The following is a 25,337-nucleotide window of genomic DNA, read 5'->3' on the forward strand; positions in this document are numbered from 1 at the left end:
AGCAGTGTCGTCAGTGAGCTTTACTGGATTAGCCTACTGTAAGTAAAAAGCACAGCTGTTCGGCATCAGCTTTAAATGTTCTTACAATATCATCCGTTTATACTTTTTGCTTTTTTATTTAATTGCCTTTTCCTCTCCTTAAAACATGTAATGGTTTCTTATTTAACTATTAACGAACTTCTTATTTTGATCAATATTACAGCAATAATCACATCTGTCACATCAGTGTCCTACTGCCTGGCTCAACTAGATGTCGCTTGAGTCAAAACTGGTTTGCACAGCCTGAAGGGGGGAAAGATCTGAGCAGCCCACAGTCTATATATGAGTGCTTACACACATGCTTCTCACACTCTTAACATTTTCATTAGTTTATCCCTCTGTCAGATCTGAACTACTCTGAGCTACTTTAAATCATTTTAGAGTGATCAGATGAAACTTCACACTATGAGTTTTTGCTTTCAGTCGAACACACGTTCCCCTGCATGCCTTCATCTCTCTACTTCCCTGCTGAGCGTGCTGAAGGTTACTGACTGCTAGAGGTTCAGACGGTCAAGTTCAATGCCACACATGCCCACCACTCAATCCTTTCTTACCCTTGAGAAACACAAACCTGACTCTGCAGCAGGTCGGGCTATAGGAGGACAGAGATAGGAAATCACAGACTACAGAACAGCTAGTTAATGGTTTTTGCAGAGCCTCGGTGCAGTCGGATAGCCTGTCTTCTCCATTAACCAGTTTTGTTTTGATGTGCTAAGGCCAGGTTGTTCTTTCCTAGCTTTTCTGTAGCGTTCTGTTGTATTCTGGTGTTGCTTTTAGCCCAGCAGGCTTCTGAGTGGCTTTTAAACGACTCATCCTGCCTGCGACTCGGCACTGTAGTCCGGTCCAAGATCCCACGTGATCTCCGAGTGTGTGTATGTTGAGCGTACGCTGTGTGTGGCGTTTGTTTTGCTGCCCTGCACTGTGAGTGACTCTGCACTTGGATAAATCCAGGGGCCACTGAGCGCCTTTGATCAGGGCTTTGTCATCTTTATGAGGGTGTTGAGAGGAATAAGCCAGGGCCAACAGCTCAGGACCCCGGCTTAAAAAAAGTGCACGAGGGTGGGTCGTGCAGCCTGCTGGTACTCTGGATCAGGCTCGATTATAAACTGTTTACAGGAGGAGAATAGAAGGATTTTTTTCTCTTATGTTTTTAAAGACTTGGTACAATACTGCTATCAGTGGTCAGGAGGAAGCCATCAAATATCCAAGCCAGAAAACTGATAGTTTTATGGGTTAGAACACTTTGTAAAGCTTTCACCCCAATTAATCCCTAATAAATTGAGATATTTCTACATACTTAAATCTTTTATATTATTTTTTATTTTATACCAGGATTTGATTTGTAGGAGCACAAAATGTGCTTTTCTCCTGCTGGACCCTATTCCAGTCCAACCAGTGAAGCCAGAACATTTATTATGTATTCATTTTCATACTTTACAATTGCTTTATCCTGATTAGGGTCACAGTGGGTCTGGTTTCCACAGAATCACTGGGCACAATGCATTAAAACACCCTGGACATGATGCCAATCCATCGCAGGATCTTGGCCACCCCTTTTCCCAGACGTATAGCCAGTCATGTCTGTATGTGGATGCCTGACTGGCCAGTAGCACCCCTTAGGATTCAAATCCCGGATTCCAGCAATAGTGGGCTAGCATAATTAAATGCTGCATGAGTGCCATCAGAATCTATCAGTCCCAGTTTTACTAACTGATGTGCATTCTTTAGATAGATAGATTAGATAGATTAGATAGATAGATAGATAGATAGATAGATAGATAGATAGATAGATAGATAGATAGATAGATAGATAGATAGATAGATAGATAGATAGATAGATAGATAGATAACTTTATTAATCCCATAGGGAAAGTCACTTATTACAGCAGCTCAAGATACATTAAAGCAAAAAGTATTACAGTACACAAGTATTAAAGTACAAAGTATTAAAGTACACAAGTAATGTTGTACACAGTATGTATTTAAATAAATAGAATAAAAATGTAGTATGTAATATACTTTTATCAGAAAGTAGAGTCTGCTCATCCCTTTCCTGTACACAGCCTCCATGTTAGCCCTCTAATCCAGTCTGATATCAAGCCAAACACCCAAGTACTTATAAGTGTCCACCAGTTCTACGTTCTGACCCATGATTGTAACAGGTCCAATTGTGGTCCTGTTCCTCCTGAAGTCCACTAACATCTCCTTAGTTTTGGACACATTTAGGAGCAGATGGTTCCTCCTGCAGCACTCAACGAAGCTGCTCACAAGGTCTCTGTACTCATCTTCCGGCCCGTCCCTGATACACCCGACTACTACACAGTCATCAGAAAATTTCTGAAGGTGGAAGGTCTGACCTGTTCTGGAAGTCCGTGGTGTACAGGGTAAAGAGGAAAGGGGAAAGCACAGTTCCCTGTGGTGCTCCAATGTTGCTAATCAGACATGCATTTATGCAAAAAATTATTATTATTTATTGTTTTTTAACAGTATTAGTGTAGATTTACTTCTAATTTTAGTTATAGAGTGTAAACACCAGTCCACGATTTAACATAAATGTTCAGGAGAGACACATTAATAAGCACTCAGCAACAGTATGTGAATGTTATCACATGTTTGCTAGTGGAAATAAAGTATCACTCTGCAGGTTTGTATTTGTTTCCAGCTTCTCAGTGGACAATGTAAACTGTGGACTGTCATCTCATAGACCTCATGACTTATGTGCTTGTTTATTTGAGTAGAGCTGGAGGAGAGAAAAGCTACTCGTGAATATAAAGTGTGAATGAGAACGAAGGACTGCGTGAGTCGAAGTGTGTTTTTGTGCATACGTGTGTGGATCTGGGACATGGGCCCAGGCCTCACTGGAAAACTGTAATGTGTGCACGCAAGTGTGAGGGATACAAACAGAACACACACACTCACACACACACTCTCGACCCCCGCATGAAGCCAAGCGTCCAGACAGCATGTGTGTCTGCCTCCTTCCAAATAGCCCAGCAACCCAACTGCCTTGACCTCCTCACCTCTCAACTTTACTTGAACTTCATAGGAGAAGTCGTGGAAGAAGAGTGACAAGTCGGAGTGTAAAGAAAGTTGAATCTATATATATATATATATATATATATATATATATATATATATACATATTTATTTATTAAGATTCTTTAGTTTCAAACACAATTTTGTATCTCCAATTCACCTCACTTGCATGTCTTTGGACTGTGGGAGGGAACCGGAGCTCCCGGATGAAACCCACACAGACACGGTGGAAAACATGCAAACTCCACACAAAAAGGACCCGGACCACTCCACCTGTGAAGCGAACCCAGGTGACGTCAACAGGTGATTGTAATCATGGTTTGATACAAAAGCAGCATCCAGGAAAGGTTGAGTCTTTGATGAGCAAAGATGATCAGAGGATCTCCAGTTTGTCAGCAAATTATTGAAATGTTTAAAAACAATGTACCTCAAAGAAAGATTGTAAGGGATTTGCATATTTCTCCTCTACAGTGCATAATATCGTCAAACGTTTTAAGGAATCGGGAAGGGGGGGTTCAGTACGTAAAGGCCAAAGGCGCAAGCTTAACCTGAACGCTCGTGATCTTCCATCCCTCAGATGGCACTGCATCATGAACCGTCACTCAACAATAGCTGATATAATCACATGGGTGAGGGATTACTTTGACAAACCTTTGTCAAGCACTACAATACAGAGATACATGCACAAATACCACTTAAAACTTTACTGTGCAAAAAAGAAGCCTTATGTTAACCATGTCCAGAAGCGGCATCGACTTCTCTGGACTCGGAGGCATCTAGGATGGACCATCACACACTGGAAATGTGTTTTGTGGTCAGATGAATCAGCATTACAGCTTTTTTGGAAAAAATTGACGCTGTGTGCTCTGGACCAAAGACTGTTATCAGCTGTCCAAAACTATTAATAAATAGGCGTTAATATGCGAATAAATATATAGTTAAAACTTGATTTTACCAGATTTTAAAAATCCCGGTCATAAGAAAATATGATTATGTTAAGTCTGCTCTGCTTGGTTTGTTAAAAGCTTGGATTGTTAAAAGCTTTGTAGCACTTCATATTGTGATGCTTGTCATTCATTCTAATGGGTGTAGCCACTTTTTTACGGTTTATATGGGCACAGAGGAGTCACCAACTGTAGCTAAGTGACAGCAGGAAAATCTTTTACACCATTGTATCAAGTGTAAGTAAATAATAAGAAATGTTGTTGCCATTTTTAAAAAATCCCTCAATAAACTTAGTTTTAGAAATGAAGATCCTAATGTAATGATATTTTATTATTATGTTATTACGTTATAATTACATATATATTATAGACTGTTTTAGGAAAGGTTTGTATATTCCTTAGGTGGTTGGGCGTGTGTGTTTAAAAGAGTAAAAAAAAAAAAAGCAGGCTCCAGCAGGGCTGATCAGTCAAGCGTAAGAGTTGTGAGGTGGCAGGCTAGGTGCATTTTTGCCGGATTGGAGGTCTGTTCAGTGCTAAAGTTGCTTTCTTACTCTTGTAGCATTCACAGTCTAAAACTGCACATGTGCTCGAGGCAATGCTACCAGGAAACTGCGCTCTTACCACCGACTACTGACTGTAAATGAAACAGAAGTATGGAAATGTATATTGGAGTAGACCTCTGAAGGCCTGAGAGCAGACCGCACCTCACTTACAGTACAGCCTCATTTCTCATCATCAGGATATAGTAGCATTAGCCTGTCTCTCTGCATCTGTCCCTGTTTGTGTGCACACATTGGTCACTTGTGATCCGTCCATGTTCCCGGTGAGCTTTTTTACAGAAATAGCTGTGGCTTTCCTAGTAGCAGCATGTCAAAATCAGGCAGAGGTGTTCGGGTAGCCTGCGCTAAGCCCTGGGCTGAAGTAGAATCGGGTTGGGTGATAGCGAAGCATCCAGCGCAGCAGATTGTTCCTCTGAGTGATATTGTAAGGAAAAAGTCCCCGAGCGAAACGTGAGCCGGCGAGAGGGGAACTTCAAACACGGCAGCTGTCGAGCATGACGGGTCAGCCGACGGTCAGAAGCTGGTGTGAATGCTCCGGCCTCATCAGCACACTTTCACCCTCTCCTAACCCCCCGGATTTGTGAGTGTCCGGGTCTTTACCATCCCCTCTTTCGTCAGCGGTGAGGACGAACCTTTTTATAGAACTTAGGAGCTGGGGCAAAAAATGAGACGGGTCCAGATGAAGACGTCAACCGATGCAGTAGATAGAGGCGTAGAGGTGCCGAAAGGTGGGCGGGGTTTGTTTTGGCATGTTGGTCTGAAAGCTAAGCATGTGTTAGGCCGTGCTGTGTGTCAGCAGGTAGCCTTGAGTTTGGAGGTCAACAGTTGCCCATGACAGAGGGGGCAATACTAGACCCTGTCTGTGTGTGTTGGCCAACTTAACACCTACCAGTCAAGCTAAACCATGTTTATCCTTTTGGATCATCCCTATAAAAACTGGGCATGGGGATGCCATCCTTTTGGCATCTTTATGTAACAGTCTCACAGTGACAACTCCAGTGCAGTGGTACCTTGAAACTCAGTGTCAATTGGTTCTGGGAGTGGCGTTGAGTTTTAAAGGCGTTGAGTTTTAAGGTGCCACTGTACTGCCCATATAAAAAAGTCAGCACAGGGGTTTAAAGATGGTCTGGGAACATTTCTGATGGCATGATGGGGTAGAAATAGCATGTTCAAACATAGGAGTGGTGTTTGAGTTAAGCCAGGTTATCCCTGGATAAATCTTGTTGATCAAGAGTCTGGACTGCCACGATTGGTTGATCTAGTCGATGACGTAGACACAAAAAATGTGCCAACGTTAATATTTTAAGTCAATGCATCATTTTTACAACTATGTTTATAAATGATCCTTTTTAATTTCTACAATGTTTCCATTCATATAACCGTTTATATGATTTTGACTTTCTATTTCTTAGCGAGTTTAGTTAGGGCGCATGAGACACGGCAAAACTTTTACTTCTATATTGTTTCATTAAGCTTCTTAATCGCGGAGCTCTTGGAATACATTATTTCTTAGCGAGTTTAGTTAGGGCGCATGAGAAACGGCAAAACTTTTACCTCTATATTGTTTCATTAAGCTTCTTAATCACGGAGATCTTGGAATACCTTATTTCTAAGCGTGTTCAATTAGACAGTTGTGCACTTCGCTCCGTTGGTCTCGCTATTTTTGCGGTTGCCGCGGCGCTCAAAGTGCAAAAAGCTTCTCATGTGAAACACTTACCACTTTGTTTACATCGCTTAGAATGTGAAGTAAGTTTTGAGTGAATGTGTAGGTTAGAATCTGGGCTCACTCTTTACTGTACGTTGGACTTAATGAGACGTGCCCACCTCTATTTTATTTCTGCTATAAGTTTAAGCACTTTGCTTTGTGTACGGAATACCATAAACACATCTTGCACTTTGTTTAATATGGAGCACTTGAGAATTTGATAATATGGACATAAACCCTGTGGACATTTAGTTTTGTGCCATATTATTATTCCATACAGTTTGTTGTTAAAATAAAAGAAGCTTAAATGAGATTTTGAATTACATTTTTTGGAGGAAAATTAATCGTTTAGATTAATTGACTAATCGATAAAATAGTCTATAGATTAATCGATAGAAAAATAGTCATTAGTGGCAGCCCTAATGACACCACAGGCCTTGAGAAGACTGCCCAGTTGAGCTATCGGTCAGTACACCATGACCCTATCCCTACCAGCTCCTCTGTCTGGGTTTCTCCTAAACGAGAGCCTGTGCTGCAGACGGCCGTTTGGCCCCCAGCACTGTACCCTCCTGGCCAGAAAGAATGACCTCCTCAGCTTAGTTTTCCTTGCCTACCATCCTCCCCACTGTGCATTCGCCACGCTGGATGACGTTCATACCTCCAGGCAGCCTGGCCTGCTGTGTGCTGCTTACACAGAGATGCCACTCTGCTCTTTTCACCTCTCAGGATTAAGAGCTCGGTAGATTACACTTCATTTATTAGTTTTTGCTCTTTTTGGTGTAATCCTCGGCCTCTGCTGATAATCTGCAGAAGTGTGACGGATTAGAGCGGAGGGGAAATAAGGAGACACAGAAACTAAATATTAAAACAGCTGAGCGAGCAGCTCTCGGACGTCCCTCTAAGACTCAGTCTGTGCAAAACATTACCAACGTACTGGGATACAGGGAGACATTCTGATGGCAGATTTTTTCTGACTCTTTCATGTCCGTCCAGAGAGTCGGCCTGTCCAATCGTCTTATTTATCCACCATCTGGGCTTCGGTGTACCTCTTTTGTTGCTTTTGAAGCGTTTCTTGTCGTCTCAGTTATTTTATGTCTGACAGTTTTTGTGACATGGTTAGAATTATTACATATTCTGTTTTACTTAAGCAGCTGAATGCTTACACGCCTGTAAGGCTGTATAAGTACTGTGGCAGATTTTACACGTTTTCTGTCCAGATCGGATGTTTCACAGACACAAAAAAGCAACATTTACTGTCTGTCCAAACCACTGATTCAAGCATTGGTGGAAAACTTTAGAAAACTAGCTTGAGACAGGCAGCACTCCTCAGCTAGCGTAGGTGTTCTACAAGCAACAAGGGTTTTAAGGGCTGTATGGAATTGGATATGACTACATTTTCAAGAGCCGGAAATGGATTGGCGAGCCTGTTCGTAGTGTGTTACTGCATTGCGCCCTTTGATTTTTGGGAAACCAGACCCACGGTACTTTGTAGTTCTACAATTATTGACTGAAGTCTATCTGTTTCTCTACTTACCTTTTTAACCTGCTTACACTCTGTTCTTCAATGGTCAGGACCCCCACAAGACCACCACAGAGTAGGTATTATTTGGGTGGTGGATCATTCTCAGCACTGCAGTGACACTGACATGGTGGTGTGTTTAGTGTGTGTTGTGCTGGTACGAGTGGATCAGACACAGCAGCGCTGCTGGAGTTTTTACATACTGTGTCCACTTACTGTCCACTTTTTTAGATACTCCTACCTAAGGTTGGTCCACCTTGTAGATGTAAAGTCAGAGACGATCGCTCATCTATTGCTGCTGTTTGAGTTGGTCATCTTCAAGCTGCCTATGGGGAACTGTTGGCTGGATATTTTTGGTTGGTGGACTATTCTCACTCCAGCAGTGACAGTGAGGTGTTCAAAAACTCCAGCAGCGCTGCTGTGTCTTATCCACTTATACCAGCACAACACACACTAACACACCACCACCATGTCAGTGTCACTGCAGTGCTGAGAATGATCCACCACCCAAGTAATACCTGCTCTGTAGTGGTCCTGGGAGAGTCCTGACCACTGAAGAACATCATGAAAGGGGGCTAACAAAGCATGCAGAGAAACAGATGGACTACAGTCAGTAATTGTAGAACTACAAATGCTTCTATATAGTAAGTGGAGCTGATAAAATAGACAGTGAGTGTAGAAACAAGGAGGTGGTTTTAATGTTATGGTTGATCGGTGTATGTACAATAAATTCAATTATTAAGTTTAATACTGGGTTATTATTCATGTCTTAGCTCCTTGGTTTGAGTCAACATATATTTTTATTTTGGATTTTCCAAAATGTCTATTGAGAAAACCAAAGCAGGTTCTGGAGTGGTGCAGTAATCTATAACACTAGCCCACCACCGCTAAGGTCCTGGTTTAAATGTCTACACAGGCATGACTGGCTATGTCAGTCATGGGGAAATAGCCTAAGCCCTGCGATGGATTGGCACTGTGTCAAAGGTATTCCTACTTTGCGCCCAATGTTTCGCAATAGAGCTGGGCCCGTCATGACTCGACGCACCAGATATATGAATAAAAATGATCTGAAAAACAAAGCGGTGTCATAAATCAATCACTACTTTGCTAGTATGCTTAATGTTCTGACAGTGATATTAAATTAATAAGATAATTAAAAAAACAAAGGTGCATCTATAATAAATGGGTCATGTTGATGCTTGCAAGTAATAAAGTTTTAAACTCTAATTTGACTGAGCAGAGATGATGTTTATTTAAAGTCTGACATTAATATACACTTGTAAGGAATAAGAAAAATGTATACATTGGTACCTTTAAACTCGACGTCAGTTGGTTCTGGGAGTGGCGTTGAGTTTCAAGGTATTTTTTCCCATAAGGATGTATGGGACACCTGTTAATGCGTTCCGTGGAACTGCATATATTTCAGGCTCATGTAAAATGGGGTTGTTTTTGACACTGAAAATAACACAAGTATAATATAAAACACAGAAATCTTCTTCTTGTTCCTCAGCCTTTGTCCCGTTTTTCGGTTACGGGGTCGGCATTTCCGGCTTCTTCCCGTTAGGGGTCGCCGGCGGGATTTGGCGCAGTTTTACGCCGGATGCTATTTATCCGGGCTTGGGCACTACAATGCACTGGTCTGTGCATCCGAGCTGCTAGGTAACTCTGGGACAATTCGGTGTCTCCAATTAGCCTAGCGGCATGTCTTTGGACTGTGGGAGGAAACCGGAGCACCCAGAGGAAACCCACGCAGACACGGGGAGAACATGCAAACTCTGCACAGGAAGGACCCGAACCGCCCGACCCAGGGATCGAACCCAGGACCTTCTCGCTGTGAGGCGACGGTGCTACCCACTTGACCACCGTGCCGCCCAATATAAAACACTGAAATACAATTGAAAAACAGTTAAATACAATAAAACCTGCACTTTACATCTTTATTGTTTCCTTATGCTTCTTAATCATAGAGGTCTTGGAATACCGCATTCCTTTGCGAGTTTAGTAAGGGTGCATTCACGTGAGAAGTGGCAAAACCACTTTTGCGCTGCTGTGCTGCTGTTTTTATGGAGTGTGGTGGTGCTGCTTATCGTGCACTTTAAGGGTAGACATTTTTGGACAAAGGGTGTTGAGTTTTAAAGATTTTGAGTTTAGAGGACTTCGAGTTACAAGGTACCACTGTATTTGTGACCCCGCAGATTTTGTCATATTTATTGAAACCTCACACTAAACATTCAATGCAATTAATTAACTGTTCCAATTGTTTTGTAAATGAACTGTTGGTAAAATTCTAATCCATGCCATACAGTTAAAGTCAAAAGTTTTAATCCACTTGTAAGGGAGCAGTAGGTAGTAATGTTCAGATTGACCTTACTCTGTTGCTCCTCATTACCCACTGTCTCTAATTAGCCATGGTTTTACCATACACACTGAGTACTTCTTTCTTTTCTTTCATCCTGTCTGTGAAAAAAGCAACAGTTGCTACATCCTAAACAGAAAATGAGCAAGAGGAGATTAAAAAGTGCCAGTGTTTTTCTCCAAAAGCTTATTATAAAAGTATTAAATGGATTGAAGAGGATATTCATTCCAAATCAAGCGCCTTCGCTTTTCTCCCAGCCAGAGGCCAGCTGGCCGTTACCTCGCACTACAATTAAGCCTCACCTATTTAATCTTCCACAGAAGGATTGAATTAGTGTGACAAATCCTGGGGTCACAGTGCACTGGCCTGTGTGTTCTAGTGCGAAGCGCCACTTCTGACTGGCTCCACGAAGGCTGCCAGATTTAAGCTTTTTTCCACTTCCGAGTTAATTGGATTCACAGCCTCTGTCTTCACTTTCTGCCCAAATTAAAATCCACGCTGTGTATGTGCTTACTCAGGTAGAATGCACCGTTTAGGCTCAAGCACTGATGGATTAGAAGCGACGACTTAATGAGGACTCTGGGACTCAACCTGCATCCTTGTGTTTATCTGGTTTTTGGCCAGACTACTCGATGTTCTGGCAGCACGTTTCTGTCCATTCGAGAGGCCACACATCAGGGATGAGTGTGTTTTGACTACTTTGCAGTCCTGGACGCTGGTGACTTTTCTGGTGTGTGTTACATTAGACGGCTCCTTGTGTCCTTGAGGCTGCAAAGAGGGGAAGTCTGTCTGCCGCGGCAGCCTGACCGCTTTCTTCTTTCGAGTTTATTCGGTGGTTGATGGCGTTTGGTGGGAAGCCATAGGCGTAGGAAGACATATTTAGCCTTTGAACTTTTGTCTAAGAGTGGCATTAAGTGCAAAACAGAAGTACTTGGGCTATGGCAAGAAGGGGCAAGATATGAGGGCGGAAATCCGGTGAGTGCTTTATTGGGAGTGTTCAAATAATCAGCGTGAGATTCCAGAGCAGGCGTCAGTACACATGCCTTCAGAGAAACTGGACAATCTATAATCAGACTTGAGATAACGTAAGATAACAGGCTTAGGTCATGCACAGCAAAATCATGAATCAAAGTACTAGGCGTAAACAGGATTTGGTCAGCTGAAACAAGGATTGGTGGAGCACTAACAAAAATGCAATTTGCACTTTGCCTGACACACAGAGTTTAAATATAAAACTTACCACAGGGATCATTGATGACAGGTGAGATACATTAAGGACCAACCAACAACCAGGAGGTGAAACGAAAGCAACACAAAACACTGGAACCACAATGCCAAGGGGAGAGACTGGAACCGTGACAGGCCTCAGTTGGAGTGATAATCACATTTCATCCCACAAAGTCCCCATGATGAGTCCACTAGAAGAAGTGGTAATGCCTTAGGGACCAAGGTTTAATTCTTGTCTTTATCTACCATCAAAGTGGATGTTGGCATGGGTTTCTTCCCACAACCCAAAACATCCCAGGGACATTTCAATTAAACACAGTGGTAGAAGTCAGAGGATTGCTGTTTTAAGCCCCACCACTGCTGCTGTTTGGCCCCTGAGCAAGGCTCTTAACCCTCAATTGCTTGGCTATGAAAATGAGTCATTGGGTCTGTCTGAAAACCTAGTGAGCTGCCTTGTTGCCTACTGCCTACCTAAGAAGCTGAGAGGTTTCTAATAAGACATCAAACTTATAAGGCAGATTATCTGGACAAACTACTTAGACAGCGATTACATCCCTGCAGTTTTGCTTACCAGGCTAGTACAGATAGCCTCAGGCCATTCAAACCAAAGATCTCCCTCCGTGTACCAAAATTGCTGGGATTGCCTTCACCGCTAAGGAAGCATCGGATGTTCCCTTGTTATTCGGTCAGTTTATAGCTTTAAAATAAGGCACCTCAGTAGGCAGCATTTTAAGGTATCTAAGAATTTAGACAGCCCTCTTCTAGGGAGAGCATAGGATGACGTATATGTAGAGAGCTTACCCATAATCTGACACCTTTTGATTGATTGTTTATACCTTACGCCTAGTGTTCCTGGAATAAGCTCTGAACCTCTTTACCCAGGATTACTAAATGATTAAATGAACACCCCCAAGACAAATGCAAAAGGTCTGATGTTTGTTATTAAATCCCTGGTACTTGGACGCCGCTCCAGTCATCCTCTATACATCTCCTTTGTACGTGTTGACTTTTAAAGCTTTCCTTTCCCTCCGCCTCTCAACTAGTAGATGCGCGGACCACCTAACCAGCTCCATTTGCTTAGATTTATTTAGAGGGGTTTAACCTGGCAGCCTCTGTAAAACAGAAACATCCTTTAAAGGCTGCCGTGGCTCTGCCGCTCCTCTTAAAAGCCAGGCCTGTAGCGGTACATCAGAACACAAGAGGCGTACACTGATAGCCAGTGCCATTAGACACAGCCTCATAAAGAAGCTTTGGCTTTAGAACCACTCTGAAGATAATTGTGCAATTAGCAAGCAAGATTGTAGAGTGCTTTGATCAGGCTGCAGCATGCAACTCATCAAGATATCATAGCTCTGTTCCAGGATGGATGGACACACATATACAGGCTAAAGTTGCAGCTTGGTTTCAGCTCAAGAGTGGACATCCATATCAGTGTTATGTGCTTGTTTTGTGGGTGAAAGGGACAGAAAAATGAAGCTTGCTAAAAGACAAGTAATAAATATTGCTTCTTTTATCTGCTGCTTTCAGGCCTAGATTATTACTACTAATAAAACTTTGTTTGAAGCTGTAGTTGTTGATTAGGACCAAATGCTTTTATGTGTAGTCTTACATACAAAATGGAGAATATTTCACAGACAAAGCTGTTATACAGTCAGTATTTGACACCATCAAGTATTGGTATTAACTGTAGTGCCCCTGTATTGTAGCCTTGTCTTAAATAACCAAGGATGGTGTCCCAAAAAAGCTGTACCGTTGAAAAGCTTTAATCAACCCAAACATTTACAATTGGGCAGCACAGTGGCATGGTGAGTAGCACTGTCGCCTCACAGCAAGAAGGACCTGGGTTCAGTTCCTAGGTCGAGTGATGTTTGTCCTTTCCATGCAGTCCGGTTAATTAGAGATATAAAATTGCCCTTTGTGTGAGTGTGTTTGCCCTGTAATGAACTGGCAACCTGTCCTGGTTGTTTTCAATTTTTCGGCCAGTGATTCAAACCCCCCATGACCCTCAATAGGATAAAGAGCAGTACCAATTTTTTGGCAGTTAAGGTACTGGACTAGTAAGCAAAAGGTTGGTGGTTGAAACCCCACCATTGCCAGGTTGCCACTGTTGGGCCCTGGAGCAAGGCTCCTTACACTTTGTAAGTCGCTTTGGACAAAAGCGTCTGCTAAATGCTGAAGATGTAAATGTTACAAAGCATTTAGTGTATAAGGCTGCATTTCTGTCACCCCTGGGTCTGATTTACAGTCAGTAATCCTGCAGCATGTGCTTATGTCATGTGAACAGTGATGTTATCAGGTAGTCATGCACTGCAGGAGTTATACATACATGCATGACTCAATTTAACTCCTCACATTATCACCTTAGCAGTTTTGTATAGATATTGGCTGTTGCTTCAGCTGAGACTAGTATTGTACCATAACAGGCAATACTGGAGGACTGTTTTAAAACGCGGAATATATAGGAAATAGCACTTAGCAGGGTCGCTGTGTATGACTGCCTGGTCAGGAAGCAGAAGTGCAAGCCTTGGCCTCAGCTCACTTCCAGAAAAGCCACCCTCCCCTATTTCTCTGGCCACATGACCCTTAGGGAGCGCTTCGGCACTTAGGATGCCGGGATGGCCAGTTTGGCACTCCTCTCCTCCCTGGCTTTTCACATAACCCAGGGCTCAGAGGGAGGAGAGGATGCGAGCAGTTTAGGGTGCAGGGAGCACGGAGAACATCCAAAATAGTACTGGGTAAATATGACAGCATGGGAACCAAATATGAGCATCAACCTCTCTCTGTTTCTCTGCCACATTTAGCCTTGTCAAGCAGGGGTCAGGGCTCGTCATTGCTCACAATGAGAAATGAGTGCCAACTTGAATACATCACACCCGGCTTTGGTCACCATCTTCTCCTTTTGCTCAGTGTTTCTCACTTTACTCTCTGTGCTATAATCATCTTTGTGTCAGGTGATACCTGGGAGATCCTCTGTGCTTTGTTTGAGAGGCCATGTATGGTCTAGTTTAGCCTGATCTTACATTCTAAGATTGATTTTCGGACTGGATTCTGTCTTTCTCGTTGGGTTTCGCTGCATCTTGATTACTAGTTGTCTTTATTCAGGGATCATCACTAATGTAAAAGTGCTTACCAGGGGTGACATGGTCTAACACTGACCATATGATTTGTAGATATGCTTTAAAATTCTCATTTTTGAGAACCTACTGACCAGTGGTGAAATGATTTAGACTGCTTTTGTATCTCAAATATCCGTCTTTATGGGCCTGTATATGGTGTGCCCACATATGCCCCCTTATGATATCTTTAGTGGCTTTGTCACTGATTTCAGCTTCAGGAGATGCTTTTATCCAAAGCAGTATACAATCTAAGCTTAAGGGTTAAAGGTCTTGCTCAAGGGTCCAACAGTAGCCACCCGGCGATGGTAGGGCTTGAACTTGCAACCTTCTGATTACTAGTCTGGCACCTTAACCACTAAGCTACGACTGCCCACGAAATACGCCTGTTATGACACAATACTAGTCTCAGCCGAAGCAACCGCCACTGTCTATACAAAACTGCTAAAGTAATAATCTAAGTTGTTAAATTGAACTATAATTCCAGAAAATATCCAGAAATAAACCATGCATTGATTGTTAAAATTATCTTGCGCTGTCCTGCTTAAGACAAATCATCTCTATGTCCAGCTCATCCAGGCTCTATATGCTACCCACAGTCTAGAAGCCGGCTGGGTGTTCAGATCAACAGTTGTGGCAGCTTTTATTTGCCATAATATGCCGTTTTAGTGCAAAATTCATTGAAATTGAAAATTAAGGGAAGATTAATTGTTCTAAATAATACCTCTGAATGCAACCTCCCTTATGTGCTTCCTTATGTGTTTTGGTTTCTTCTGACTCCATATGGTTCCTTCACAGCTGCCATTATGGACACAATACATCTTTGAAGCTTTCAGTGTTTGATGGACAGGACTACAGGAGCAGTGCACTTAAGAGAGAACTCGACAGCTGCTCCCAGACCTAGGCTAAAAATTCTCCGGGTGCCCTCGGAGCAATCTTACAGTCATTCAGATTTACAAACTGTAAACACACTTTTTATCCCCTATAAATGCATCATATATATGTTTATACACACCGACCAGGCATAACAGTATGACCACTGACAGGTAGTCAGTGAATAACACTGATTAACTCTTCATCACGGCATCTGTTAGTGGGTTAGGCAGCAAGTGAACATTTTATCCTCAAAGTTGATGTATTAGAAGCAGGAAAAATGGGCAAGCATAAGGATTTGAGCGAGTTTGAGAAGGGTCAAGTTGTGATGGCTAGACGACTGGGTCAGAGCATCTCCAAAACTGCAGCTCTCGTGGGGTGTTCCCGGTCTGCAGTGGTCAGTATCTATCAAAAGTGGTCCTAGGAAGGAACAGTGGTAAACTGGCGACAGGGTTATGGGCAGCCAAGTCTCATTGATGCACGTGGGGAGCGAAGGCTGGCCTGTTTGGTTCGATCCAACAGACGAGCTACTGTAGCTCAGATTGCTGAAGAAGTTAATGCTGGTTCTGATAGTCAGGGTGCCCATGCTGACCCCTGTCCACCGCCGAGAGCACCAACAATAGGAAAGTGAGCATCGGAACTGGACCACAGAGCAATGGAAGAAGGTGGCCTGGTCTGATGAATCACGTTTTCTTTTACATCACGTGAATGGCAGGCACAGGCAGTCAGTGTGATGCTTTGGGCAATGTTCTGCTGGGAAACCTTGGGTCCTGCCATCCATGTGGATGTTACTTTAACACGTACTGCCTATCTAAGCATTGTTGCAGACCATGTACACCCTTTCATGGAAACGGTATTCCCTGATGGCTGTGGCCTCTTTCAGCAGGATAATGCGCCCTGCCACAAAGCAAAAATGCTTCAGGAAAGGTTTGAGGAGCACAACAACGAGTTTGAGGTTTTGACTTGGCCTCCAAATTCCCCAGATCTCAATCCAATCAAGCGTCTGTGGGATGTGCTGGACAAATATGTCCGATCCATGGTGGCCCCACCTCACAACTTACAGGAGTAAAAGAATCTGCTGCTAACATCTTGGTGCAAGATACCACAGCACACCTTCAGGGGTCTAGTGGAGTCCATGGCTCGACAGGTCATGGCTGTTTTGGCAGCTAAAGGGGGACCAACACAATATTAGGAAGGTGGTCAAAATGTTATGCCTGATCGGTGTATATCTTTTTGCTTTTGCTAAAGGTCCCATGGCATGGCATTTTATTTGTCCTTTTTTGAGATACCAGGGTCAATGACTAGAGATATGTAGACATGTGCTTTTGTGTAATCCTGTAATTCAATCACCTCATCCTTGCCAACACCTTCAGAATTCACTCAGCATGCTTCCAGTATGCCAACCAGTGTGGCGGCCAATCATAAGTCATTACCGAAAAGATGTGTGATGGAAACCCTACAGTGACACACCTACACACACATCCACCCAGCACCCAGTGTGTCAGTCCTACCTGTTTTGATTTTAATAAAAAAGGTTTTCCGCATGACCTTCTTTACCCCTCTGTGTCGACTCCTCGGTGAAGACCTACTTATCACAATGACTTTTTCTGTCTGTCCTGACATACACCACCTCAGACGCACAGTCTAACCCCGCACCCCCACGCGTGTATGTGTCGAGCTGCCGCTGCCATGAATGCGACCATTATTTAAGAAGAGAAAGCATTTGTGACACCTCGGATAGTCAGTAAGGCGGTTTGCTTGAGGTGTCTCCTTCGCTCCTCTCACATGAACACCCTATGATGCCACACTAGCTGCAATCGGCGGCTGACCCCGTTCTCAGGGGGTGTCACCATGCATAATTACTACATGCGTTCACTGCTGGCAGGCGCAGTGGCACGCTGTGTGCATCAGCCCACACCTGAACACTGGCATGCAGACAGTGTGTCTTGTGAGGCAGCCTCATTAAACTGATTTGGTCAGAGGGGGAAGGCTGCAGGCACGCATTAACACTGCTGCTGATGGGAAAGAGCCTAAAGCACACATGCTGTCGGAGCTTGAAGAGCTTGTGAATAAAAACTCGCAATACAGAGATCCCAGAAAGTCGCTGATACCATTTGAAGTAGGGCTACTGACTCTAAGACACAGGGTCTGAATCTCAGCAGTGCTATCTGTCAGTTGGGCATCCGCACAGACATGTCTGGAGGGCCTGAACAGTCTAGCCAATGGGAGACGCACTTGTCAGTGTGCTCTCAGTGGCAGTCCTACGCCCAGCTTAAAAAAAAAAGCTTTTTCAGTCTGCGCTAAGAATAAAAACTGGTATGAGGATCAGATTTGCTGTGGCGTTCCCTTAATAAGGAAGCAGCCGAAACAAAAAGCTTTTTTAAACAATATACACTGATCAACCATAACATTGAAACCACATCCTTGTTTCTACACTCACTGTCCATTTTATCAGCTCCACTTACCATATAGAAGCACTTTGTAGTTCTACAATTACTGACTGTAGACCATCTGTTTTTCTGCATGCTTTGTTAACCCCCTTTGTTATAACCCTGTTCTTCAATGGTCAGGACTTTGCCAGAACCACCACAGAGCAGGTATTATTTGGGTGGTGGATCATTCTCAGCACTGCAGTGACACTAACATGGTGGTGGTGTGTTAGTGTGTGTTGTGCTGGTTTGAGTGGATCAGACACAGCAGTGCTGCTGGAGTTTTTAAACACCTCACTGTCCCTGCTGGGCTGAGAATAGTCCACCAACCAAAAAATATATCAAGCCAACAGCACCCCGTGGGCAGCGTCCTGTGACCACTGATGAAGGTCTCAAAGATGACAGCAGCAATAGATGAGCGATCATCTCTGACTTTACATCTACAAGGTGAACCAACTAGGTAGGAGTGTCTAACAGAGTGGACAGTGAGTGGACACGGTATTTAAAAACTCCAGCAGTGCTGCTGTGTCTGATCCACTCATACCAGCACAACACACACTAACACACCACCACCATGTCAGTGTCACTGCAGTGCTGAGAATGATCCACCACCCAAATAATACCTGCTCTGTAGTGGTCCTCTGGGGGTCCTGTGGTGGTCCTGACCATTAAAGAACAGGGTGAAAGCAGGCTAAAAATGTATGTAGAGAAACAGATGGACTACAGTCAGTAATTGTAGAACTTCAGAGTGCTTCTATATAGTAAGTGGAGCTGATAAAATGGACAGTGAGTGTAGAAACAAGGTGGGTGGTGGTCATAATGTTATAGCTAATCAGTTTAAATATATACATTATACAATATATCGGGCTATCTATCTATCAGGTATATACATTGGGGCATTAATATACATTGTTTTATATATATTGGTATATATAGGAATAAAAATCATAAATATATCAGATATAGAAATGAATGTTAAACACTTACAAATGTTTCAAATTTTCAACACAAAGCTGAAACATTCCCACTAATATTACACTGGTAATTTATTGGTGTTAACAGGGCTTGGGTAGTTGAAGACAGTTGCATTAGGAAGCAGGGCACAGGCCTGGGAACTGCTAGCTCTGTGGTCTGAGACGTGCCGTATTAAAGGGTGGGAAAGCAAGACTCAAGTGTTCTGCCAGGCTTCCATCCCACGGGACCATCCAACACAGTTATAGTCCGAAGTGGCCAGATCTCTTCCTGCCATGGAGGTCAGTCCCCTTCTGAAACTTCCCAGCGTCCCACTCAGGCCGTACACACAGCACCAGGTTAAAATTAGGATCCCCTGGCTGAACTTAAGTTCTCCCTGCTTTCGTGTTCCCAAAAAAAATCCCGTGCTGCCCCTGAGAAACCGGGGAGTACCATGAAGCAGGCGATTTTCACACAGTAACTTTTCCCTGTCGGAGATACTGTTCATTTCTCTTGGCTTCTCTGCTACCAAGGTGGAGGATGAGAAGGGCTTTCTGGGAGCAAAGCTTAGCATTGAACTCTCTTTGAACTTGCCTGCTCGCTTACAGACATGCACTTTATTATGACGCCAATTTCATTTTAAAAGCTGAATCACACACCAATCCCCTGCCGAAAACAATTAAAACGCAGCAGGGGCAACCTGCGGGAGATAATTCCACGGCTGTCTGGTCAAAGGGCCAGATGCAAAAAAAAGGCAACCTGAGGGTTAGAACAATGTTTACTGTCTTTTTGTTGTCTTCCTCTGATCACGCTATCTTTTGTTAGTCATCTAAAACTGGGTACAGGTACGCAGATTACAGCTCACCAGACGGGACTGACTAAACAGGGGTGATATTTCAGCGTATTAAAAATGCTCGGTGCTTTTGCCACATGCACGCTATCCGGTGATGAAATGATCTGTAATGAGACGACTGTTTTGGTGTCTCATAACAACACTTACCTCTGCCCGGGAGAACCGAGCTTCTGCTGCAGCTCCAAGCTGTTAATCCAAACAAGTGCAGGCACTAATGCACCCAAATGCTCCCAAATAAAGTGAGTGCTTGCCCGCAAGTGCGTAGGCCTGGAGTAAGTGCTATTGACTCCGAGCGGCTCGGGCCGCTGCCGAGCTTCCAGTAAAAAGGTGTGTGGAGGATCGATGGGTGTGAGGTCGGCCAGCACGCACTTGTTTAGACAGGTCCGAGGAGCTAATGGCTGCCAGGACTCGGACACGCAAGCCTAATGGAGATGAATGGCTCCAGCCCTCGTTAGAGCAAACCCAATCGGTCGACGTATAGTGTTGACGTACATCTGCCTGTGAGATGGTGAGCATTCCGAGACGAAACAAGGGCAGCCTATAGGCTATAGTATGTAAAATATACACCGATCAGCCAACATTAAAACCACCTCCTTGTTTCAACACTTACTGTCCATTTTATCAACTCCATTTACCATATACAAGCACTTTGAAGTAATACAATTACTGACTGTAGTCCATCTTTTTCTCTGCATGCTTTCTTAGCCCCCTTTCATGCTGTTCTTCAATGGTCAGGACCTCTACAGAGTAGGTATTATTTAGGTGGTGGATCATTCTCAGCACTGCAGTGACACTGATATGGTGGTGGTGTGTTAGTGTGTGTTGTGCTGGTATGAGTGGATAAGAGTTTTTAAACACCTCACTGTCACTGCTGGACTGAGAATAGTCCACCAACCAAAAATATCCAGCCAACAGCGCCCTGTGGGCAGCGTCCTGTGACCACTGCAGCAATAGATGTGCAATCGTCTCTGACTTTACATCTACAAGGTGATCCAACTAGATAGGAGTGTCTTATAGAGTGGACAGTGAGTGGACACCAGCAGCATTGCTGTGTCTTATTCACTCATACTAGCACAACACACACTAACACACCACCACCATGTCATTGTTAATGCAGTGCTGAGAATGATCCACCACCTAATAATACCTGCTCTGTGGTGGTCCTGTGGGGGTCCTGACCATTGAAGAACAGGGTGAAAGCAGGCTAAAAAAGTATGTAGAGAAACAGATGGACTACAGTCAGTAATTGTAGAACTACAAAGTGCTTCTATATGGTAAGTGGAGAAGATAAAATGGACAGTGAGTGTAGAAATGAGGTTATGCCTGATCGGTGTTGCTGTCTGAATTAATGGCTTTTCAGCAAGTATGGTTGTGATGGTCCTGAAGACCTGCTGCAGCTCATATTAAAGGATATTAAAGGATAAACATAAGTTTTGAGAGCCCCCCCCCCCCCCCCCCTTCCCAGACTTTAAGCCCTCTCGTGCCAGGCGAGACCTAGTCTGGCTTCCAGAGCATGTGAATGCCATTGAGCGTATTAAGATGTCTGTGTATCTTCTGATGAATGGGGATGAAAGAAGCCATGCCATATCAGTGAGTGAGAAAAAACAAGAAGATAGCACACCCTTCTCACATTCATCAAGCTACACTGAACAGTCTTTTCAAGACGGATTGCCAGAGGTTACTGTCAGCGGCCAATTTGTGTCTCCTCTTGCCTGTACCATGTGGGAGTGACAATCATCATCTCGGTGAGAACGTGCATGGGAACTGTTTACATAGTGTTTTTTATTATTTATTTGGTCAAAGTTCAAGTGTTTATATATAGATATAGATCCTGCATTACTTCTTGAAATAATTCTATTTTAGTCAACAGAACAAATAAAGCAATTTTACACAACATTTAATAAAACCAAACAACCGCACACTATAAAAAATAAGGTTACCATTCTGATGCAGAGTTAAAAAAGTTGAAAATCTTTGGTGATATATATAATTTGTTGAGAGTCAGGTCAAAACTCAATGGAAACCAAAATCATCAACCCATTGAGGTCTGGATTCCAAATCCCACCGAAAGTCAGTAAAATATTGCAATCACAGGATCCAATTTTCATAAATGTCATCATGGCAATTCATAATGTGTAGTGTGTATGGCCCCCATGTTTCTCTGTGGACTCCTAACAATGTCTGGGCATGTTCCTAATGAGATGGCGGATGGTGTCTTGGCGGTTGTCCTCCCAAGCCTGGATCAGGGCATCAGTGACCTCCTGGACAGTCTATAGCACTGCTTGGCAGTGTCAGTTGCACTGATACAGAATGTCCCAGAGGTTCTCAATTGGATTCAGATCAGAGAAACATTAGGGGCCAGTCAATGGCATCAATGCTTTAGTCATCCAGGAACTGCCTACACACTCTGGCCACATAAGGCTGTGACCGACAGTTTGATCAGAAACATGCACACCAGTAGCCCACTGGAGGTGGAGGTAATTTTGTAGGAGTCTGGCAGTGCTCCTCTTGTTCCTCTTCACACAAAGCATTCATTACCGGTCTTGCTGCTGGGTTGATGTCCTGCTCTCCTTGTGTAACAGCCCATGTCTTGGTATCTCCTCCATGTTCTTGAAACTTCTTGCAACATTATACATGATTGTGCTATCCTGGAGGAGCTGGACAGAGCTGGACAGAACTGATAAGCCAAAGTGCAAACACATATTAGAGACAGTGCCCGACTTGGAAATGCCCACATTAGGTCCAGAAGATGCTGGGTAATTTACAGGCCGGGAGAATTTACTGCTCAAGCTTGAGCAATTTGAACCACTATTACAACCCAAAATCTTACTTATTACTTCAAGATTTGATTTCTACTTTTCATTTGGTCAAGTATGCATTTCTTAATGAAGGCGAACTTGCATTTATGTAAAAAAAATTGACTTTTTTTTTGTGCTGTTGTTGAAGAAGCGAGGTTCAGTGTTGGTGAAGACAAAGCATGGCTCATGTTTACAAGGCTTCTCTCATACGTGCCACTGTCATCTGTGTATGATTAGATGAGACAAATACTGCATATATTCCACGCTCGGATTGTAAGTGTGTGTGTGTGAGTGATGTAGTGGTTTCCCTGGTGCAAGGCCGATCGGACAAGGGGATTTTGTGTGTGTGTGTGTGTGAGTGTGTGTGTGTGTGTGTGTGTGTGTGAAAGAGAGAGAGAGACAGAGGTGAGAGAGAGAGAGAAGCTGAGCTGAGTTTGTCCTGGGCTGGTTCTGGGCTGTGGGGAGGACGCCAGGCTGTCTCCAGGCTCGGAGGCCCTCCCCAAAAGAGGAAGAGCGCTCCATAAATCAGAGCAGATTAGAGGGGCCGCCGGGCCGCGCTCCGCACGCTGCGCTGCTTAATGTCAGAGTCGGACCGATGACTTAAACATCTTTCTTTTTCTCTTTCACACACGCACACACACACTCACAGTTTCCTTGCTTTCTTTTCCTCTATAATGGCTGTTCTTTTTCCTCTATGTATAAACCCGTGTTCACACAGAATGGCAAATCTGATTAATTTTGTACTCAGTTTTTATTCATTTAGGTCTGCATTGTAAAATACAACAGATCTAGTCTGATTTGTTAGGACTGTGTTTGTATTTGCTCACATTTATCCACACTGAATGTTAGAACAATGACCAGGTGTGCTTATGCTGACTAGTGCACCTGCTCCACTGTAAGTTCTCTTGTTTTCTCGCTGCCAGCACAGAGGTCATACACAATAACATGGTGGTTGTGTGTGTTGTGCTGGTATGAGTAGATCAGACACAGCAGCGCTGCTGGAGTTTTTAAATACCGTGTCCACTCACTGTCCACTCTATTAGACACTCCTACCTAGTTGGTTCACCTTGTAGATGTAAAGTCAGAGATGATCGCTCATCTATTGCTGCTGTTTGAGTTGGTCATCTTTGAGACCTTCATCAGTGATCACAGGACGCTGCCCACGGGGCGCTGTTGGCTGGATATATTTTTGGTTGGTGGACTATTCTCAGTCCAGCAGTGACAGTGAGGTGTTTAAAACCTCCAGCAGTGCTGCTGTGTCTTATCCACTCATACCAGCACAGCACACACTAACACACCACCACCATGTCAGTGTCACTGCAGTGCTGAGAATGATCCACCTCCCAAATAGTACCTGCTCTGTGGTGGTCCTGGGAGAGTCCTGACTATTAAAGAACATCATGAAAGGGGGTTAACAAAGTATGTAGAGAAACAGATGGACTACAGTCAGTAATTGCAGAACTACAAAGTGCTTCTTCTATATGGTAAGTGGAGCTGATAAAATAGACAGTGAGTGTAGAAACAAGGAGGTGGCTGATCAGTGTACATAAAGCAACGTACAGTTCTTATTTAACAGAAACTAATCACCACATCGCTGCTTCAACACTCTCTTTTCTTGTTCCTGTTGGGAATGTCTGACATTAATAAACATTGCATACCAAATGTTTGGGGGCAACACCAGTTTGTGTTTTGATCGCATGGAGTTAAAACTTCAGTTGGATTTGAAACCACATACAAATGTGGCGAGAATTCAATTGGAAAATTTGACATTGCATGTGGTTTTTTGATATTTACGCTGCAGACAATCTTCGCTGCTTAAATCGGGTGCCAAAAAATTAATTTGAACAGCCTGTCTTAACATTTGTGTAAGTTTCGGGCCACATTTGTCAGCCATCTACACTACCGGTCAAAATCTTTAAAACATCTCTAAGGGGTTCAAGTCTGTTGAATATTCAGAAGTGTAGGAGTTCCAGAGGTTTAAAAAAAAGTTTAGTTTACCATGAACTGAAAAATAATGTCAATTCCAGTGTTGTAACAAAGGACTTAATCAGGGATTTAACAGTCACTGATCAACTTCCAGATGTTCTGCATCAATGGAAGTAAATTCTGTTTTGAAAGTTGATGCAAACAGTTGCTACAAACAGGCAAAGGCAGTATTGATCTAGGTCAGTGCTTTCACAATATTGCAGTGCAGAATATTGTCTGTTGCTATTGTAATAGAGAGAAAAAGGTGGTTGTCTAAAGGATAGTGTCCCTTAAAAGTCTTTCCTTTAAGGAATTTGCCAACAAAAGTCACTTGGAAATTAAAGGAAACTCCAACAGACAGAGATCTAGTAGCCCCAAAGCCACAACAGCATCAGTAGTTTCAACAAGTCAACAGCTTGTGTAATCGGTTTCCACTGAGAACATCTTCAATCACAGCTTAACAATGGTCAAGAAAGCAAGTCTCAGTTTCACTGTAAAGAGAAGACTTAGAGCTGCAGGGTTAACAGATCTGGTGGCGGTAAAAAGCCATTGATAAGATGGCAGAATTAGGAAAAGAGGCTTGCCTGGGCCATGCAGCACCACTAATTGAGTACTGACTCAATTAGAAGAAGATGTAATGGACTAATTAATCAAAATGTGAAATCTCCAGTTCATCACATAGGGTTTGGAAGGGAAAGTGTGATGGTTTGGGCTTCTTCGCTTGATTCGGAGTCAGTAGCTTGCAGAAGTGACTGGAATCTTGACCCAAAGAGTTGGTCTATGTCTGGTTAGTCAGGGGTTCATTCATTCTAAAGCAACTCATGACCCAAAACGTCCCTCCAGACTGGAAAAACTACCTTAGGAGCCAAGAACAAGGTGGTAGCTTGTAAACATAAAATGGTCAGCATAGTCCCCAGCTGATTTGAAGTGAACTGGACACAAAGGTTACTGTAAAGCAATCTACAAGTG

General features: G+C 43.3%; 1 protein-coding gene across 7 annotated transcripts in view; it reads left to right on the forward strand.

Annotated features, from left to right (window-relative positions):
• bcas3 (BCAS3 microtubule associated cell migration factor) overlaps positions 1-25,337 on the forward strand; it is a 409,318-nt gene that overhangs the window by 303,508 nt on the left and 80,473 nt on the right. The window contains exon 23 of one of the 7 annotated variants that reach the window (XM_063016964.1): positions 15,298-15,684. The exons of 5 other annotated variants lie outside the window; for them this stretch is intronic. In XM_063016964.1, the coding sequence (XP_062873034.1) occupies positions 15,298-15,326 (29 nt within the window). In that variant the 3' untranslated portion in view covers positions 15,327-15,684. Of the gene's footprint in view, positions 1-9,495; positions 9,742-15,297; positions 15,685-25,337 lie in introns of those variants that run through there. One more of the 7 variants, XM_063016967.1, reaches the window with a different exon arrangement.

This window comes from Trichomycterus rosablanca, chromosome 20, assembly GCF_030014385.1.
Source record: "Trichomycterus rosablanca isolate fTriRos1 chromosome 20, fTriRos1.hap1, whole genome shotgun sequence".
In the NCBI taxonomy this organism is placed as follows: Eukaryota; Metazoa; Chordata; class Actinopteri; order Siluriformes; family Trichomycteridae; genus Trichomycterus; species Trichomycterus rosablanca.